This window comes from Vicia villosa, linkage group LG4, assembly GCF_029867415.1.
Source record: "Vicia villosa cultivar HV-30 ecotype Madison, WI linkage group LG4, Vvil1.0, whole genome shotgun sequence".
NCBI lineage: Eukaryota > Viridiplantae > Streptophyta > Magnoliopsida > Fabales > Fabaceae > Vicia > Vicia villosa.
In genome coordinates, this window is record NC_081183.1 from 177,867,525 (window position 1) to 177,872,613 (window position 5,089).

The 5,089-nt window shown below is 32.9% G+C and overlaps 1 protein-coding gene across 2 annotated transcripts; it reads right to left on the reverse strand.

Annotated features, from left to right (window-relative positions):
- Positions 1-1,162: 1,162 nt before the first annotated feature.
- Positions 1,163-4,859, reverse strand: LOC131600408 (protein IQ-DOMAIN 21-like). Of its 2 annotated transcripts, none has more exons than XM_058872574.1 (5): positions 4,676-4,859; positions 4,446-4,572; positions 3,508-3,801; positions 2,423-2,815; positions 1,163-1,990 (listed from the first exon to the last, which is right to left on the reverse strand). In XM_058872574.1, exons 2-5 carry the CDS (start codon positions 4,557-4,559, stop codon positions 1,349-1,351), a joined length of 1,443 nt encoding a protein of 480 aa, XP_058728557.1. In that variant the 5' UTR covers positions 4,560-4,572; positions 4,676-4,859; the 3' UTR covers positions 1,163-1,348. The 2 variants fall into 2 exon arrangements, with proteins under 2 accessions (XP_058728557.1, XP_058728556.1); XM_058872573.1 differs by having other exon boundaries at positions 1,163-1,996; positions 4,676-4,857.
- Positions 4,860-5,089: the final 230 nt, after the last annotated feature.

Here is a 5,089-nt window from a genome sequence, read left to right on the forward strand (position 1 = left end):
GTGAACCACGTTTTTAAGAATTAAATGTGAGACCCACATTAGATGGAAAGATAGATGTTGAATACTTTGTAAGTGAGAGAAATAATAAACACAATGCCTTAAAGTTTTGAGTTAAAATGTAATGTCTCTTTTACTTATCGCTCTTATTTCAATGTGATGATGCTTAGACTCTCTCATGACATAATAAAAACCTTAAATTTTAGAAATCATTTTCCAAAATACCTTGTTTAACCTTCACCTGAAAGTGTTCAACTTCAATTTTAAAGGTTCACAACTTTAATATTCAATTTTCAATTGAGTGAGCCTCTTCAAAGTATGAATGTCATTTTCCAAAATATAATTTTTTTTTTTAAATTTATGAGAAAAAATACTTCTTCAATTCTTGAATAATCTTCAATTTTCACTCATAAACACTCTCATACAAAGAATTATATTTTAGTCTAACTCACAAGAATCATTTAAAGAAGTTCTGATGAGAGAATTTTCAATTCAATATTTCTTGTTAATGAAAAACTAAGAAATTTGTGCTAAAAATAAAAGTGAAAATGAGTATGATTTATATAAAAAAAAACTACATGAAAATAATCAAATAATTGTGTTGACTAAGATTGTGTTTGTGTGGTGGATCAATCAGATATAACTTGATTTGATTCATTTTTTTATTAAACTTATTTAAATCGCACTTTAGAATAATTCGAATCATCTTCTACCGTGATGCGAAAATTAAGAACTATTATAGAAATTTATAATTTAGTAGTAGTTGGGTGATTTAAATCACATATAGCATGATTTAAATAACTAAATATACACTTACTTTTCTACCGTTAAAATAATTAAAATCAAACCAACTTATGATTTGAATCATTAAAATATAAATTACTCTATTTTAAAAATAAATAAATAAAAAAAACAAAACTTATTTTATTGTATTTTAAATTAGACCTAATTTCAATGTGCATTAAAACAATCCAAATTTATACTAAGAGAGACATACATTAACAAAGTGCATTAAAATTAAAATCAAAAAGCCTTTCAGTTTTATAGGAAAAAATGTATAAAAGCTCTGTATTATCATGTAACATTGTAATGTTGCTTTTTATTCAATAAAATGTATCCATCAAATCAAACATTACTTCAAATCTTCTCACTGAAAGATATTAAATCAAAAGCAAATACCATCATCATCTTACATGTGATATACAATATTAAATATCTTCAATAGATATTACAATCCCAAAAAAATTGTTCATAACAAAAGCATTATTAAACTCTTCATAAATACAAATACATACCATACATTCAATCAAAGAACATATAAACACTTTATTATTATTTTTCAAAAAGCAAATTAAGCCCAACCATGGGCTCCAAGTGGAAGGGCCCAATCCTCAACAAACTCTTGACTACTACCCACAATCCGATTAGACTGCGAACGAACACCGTTAACTCTCGGGCCTGGGCTTCTCGGAATCTGATAAGTAGCTGTTCCACCACCCGAGCTAGACGAGTCACAGCCCGATCCAATAACAGATCCTCCCTTCGTAGACGTGTTCCAGTAAGGCCCAGATGAAACCCTCTGCTTAAATGGGCCTTCAACTCTAACCTTAGCCTTAGCAGATTGAGTTGGGGCCATGTAACTAGGTCGACCCGGGCTTGGCGGTCTCTGATGGACCCTATTGAAAGCTGGACTTGCATCATGAAAATCTTGGCCCATTAAGCCCATATTGAAGTTGTTTCTACTTGGTGTTGCAACCATGTCCATTTCAACCGTTTTTTCAGACATGTTATCTGTTGTTGTTGATGTTGTGGAAGGTAGTGTCATGTAAGAGGTTTCACGTTGTCCTAAGTTTCTTGCATTGTAGGGTTGTGATGACATCCAACGCTCCAACCAATTCCAACCCCATTGGCCTTTTTCATTATCATTAGGATCATAGCTTCTCATATCAACATCTTCACCATTTTTATCTCTATGTAGTAGATGTTGCTTTTGCTGTTGCTACAAACAAAATGTTACACTATGTCACACTTTCATCATTAGGGCCGTTAATGGTCCAGTCCGTCAAAAAATCAAACTGAACTAAACCGAACTATAGTAAAAGGTCGCCCGAATGAAATCGTTTGAATTTAACTAGAAATGAGCTAAACCAAAGTTATTAGTTTAGTTTATTAGTTTGAAATTTCGAATCATATCAAATCGATTTTTACCAGACCAAATCATTTGCTAAATAATTGAGCCGTTATATTTTTTTGAACTTTTTAATAAAAAAATTTAAACTTTATTATTGGCATTTTTCATTTTTCAGGTCGGTTTAATTATCATTTAATTCGGTTCTAAAATATTTATGCAATATGATTCGGTAATTTTAACTTCAATTTGATTCCGTTAGGTGGTTTTTTTATATATATGTTTAAGAAACCATACCTGTTGATAATTGAAAGCATAGGCAAGAGCTCTTTCCCTCTTCATTGCAGCTTCATGTTTTTTCAAATCACCTTCTTTAGCTTTTTTGCTACTTTGACGTTTGTTATGATCCAAGCCATTATTATTACTAATCCCTGAAGACCTTCTCATAGGACTCATAGGCTTAGTAAAACTCTCCTGCTGTCTCACAAATTCTTCTTCTTCACAGTCATCCATTTCCTTCTCAACATTCTCGTGGCTCAATTGAAGTCGTCGCGCTCTCACTCGCGCCTGCACCCGTACCAACGCTTGCATACACCGCATTGTCATTTGAGCTTGCTTCCGCACGTTGTGTCCCCTCACCAACGCCTGCAGCCTCACTAACCCCTTCAATGCGCGCAAAGCACGTCGAGCCTATATATAGCATTGTTATTAATATCATCAGTCCATAAAGCATACCAGACTGAGATGCATAGAGTTAAGTCAAACAAATCTGTAACCAATTGACAGATAAACAGAAATTATAAGTATTCAATGAACAATAATTAGCTTTCATGGAACATGTACTCAATAGGACCCATTTTCCTTTATTAGCCCATACTCTCCCTATCTAGCCTTAGAAGTGAAATAGTACAAAACTTTTCACACAAGTTTATACATATATACATATACATATAACATGTGTATTTTTTGCTTTTTAGTAAAGACTTAGATGAGAATATAGGTTGCTTGGTAAATACTTGGCTTCAAATACAATCAACATAAAAAAAGTCTATAATATGGACAGGTAACAATAGTGCTGCAAGTTTATTGGCTACAATTTTAGAGTATATAATAATTTTAATGATATGATTATGATATAATGTAGAGTCTGCTATTATTAAGACATAATGTACAAGTTTGGTGGTAGGTGCTAAATTAAAGAGTCATAATAAACTAGTAACTTCAGATATTAACTTGTGATTTTAAGTTTTAAACGATATTTCAACCACCTCAAAAGCAAAAACAAAATTAAATAAGTGTTTATTGCATAAAAGTACTTATGTACATAATTTGAAATAAGCCAAACAAGTCCTTGATGTAAGATAGATAAGATGAGGTCTTACTAGGTATCCTCTGTAGTATGATTGAATGAATGTTGCTGCTCTTTCCTCCTTGTTATAGCGTCCATACCCGGCCAATCTTACGACTCTAGCAGCAGCTTGAGCAGCTGCTGTTGCAGCTGCTGAAGCTGCTGCGGTGGCTTCTGCAACAGCAATCGCGTGAGTTCTATCATCTCTCGCAGGAGTTGATGTTGTACTCCCCTCATTGGTTACATCATCAGGTGAACTCTCTGCTGGAAAATGCTCGAATGACACCTCCTCTGCCACTTCATTCCCCAATTTCTCTCGGTTTTCCTTCTGAAAAAATAATAACATACATTAACAATTTGGACCGCGCGAATCTGCGATTGAGACTATATAAAACATTAACAACTATTCCTTGAAAATGTGACTCTGACATAAGACCTTGATTATGACGATCTAACATGGTGAATGCAAGTTCATTGAACGATGTCACGAGTTAGGTAGTTGTATGAAAACTATGTGACACATAAACACGAACAAGAAAATTTGTTTGAAATATGTGTAGATATTTGGGGACCATGTACAATACAACATAATTACATACTGAATTTTGATTTAATGGTCCTATGATGAACAGAGAAAGAGCCAGAAGGTTACACCTAAAAGACAAAGATTACAGCAAGCAACAAATTACATTTTTTCACTTACTTTAAGGATGTTGTTTTAGCCTCTAATATGAACATGTTTTTCTAATAAATGAAAAAAAAAAAATTTGACATACAAAATTCATGTTGGAGAAAATCTACAATGAACTAATAACTCGGAGCATCAAAAGATCAGGACACCACTTAAACGTGGAGTTCTGATCTCGTGATAGTCCTTGTCATTAGTCTCTTGTTGTTTCTGATGCTCGACGGATTCCTCGATAACTTATCATCTTAGATCATACTAATGTAATGAAAATGAGAATAGATAACCTTTTTGTCTGGCTGCACCGGCGTGGAGACGGGCGCTGTCGTGTCTTTAGAAGATGAAGAAGACTTGAAAACTTTCTTGACAGAGGAAAACCAGCTTCCTCCTTTTCTTCCCATCAGCAACTAGGATCTGTTTCTCATCATCATCATGATCATGTATTACAATAACACCAATTCAACCATAAAAAAAACACCTTATGATAACAATTTGATTAAAGCTACTTTGAACAAACCTGATGAGAGAAATGTTGGTGGTGAATTTGGATATAAAGTTCAGAACATGTTGTGAATTTTTGTGATGAAGAATTGAGAGAGAAAAGAGAAGAGAGAGTGTGAGAAGAGTAAGTGCAAAGTATGCCGCGGAAGTGTGTTGGTATTATTTATCTAAGTCACGGATGTTGGACCTCATAGATAGAGTAGAGTTGTAGAACATATTATTATCATACGGTTGGACCCTCGTGGCTACTCTTATTATTTGGGTTCAATAAATATACATAACTAATTTTCTTTATAACCAATTAATCCGTTGCTTTTTTTAAAAATTAAAAATCAGTTTGAATTTCATTCGACTTTATAAAACCAAATTGTAAGATGCTAATGGTTGTCATTTATAATATTAATTATAAATATATCTTTAAATTATCTCT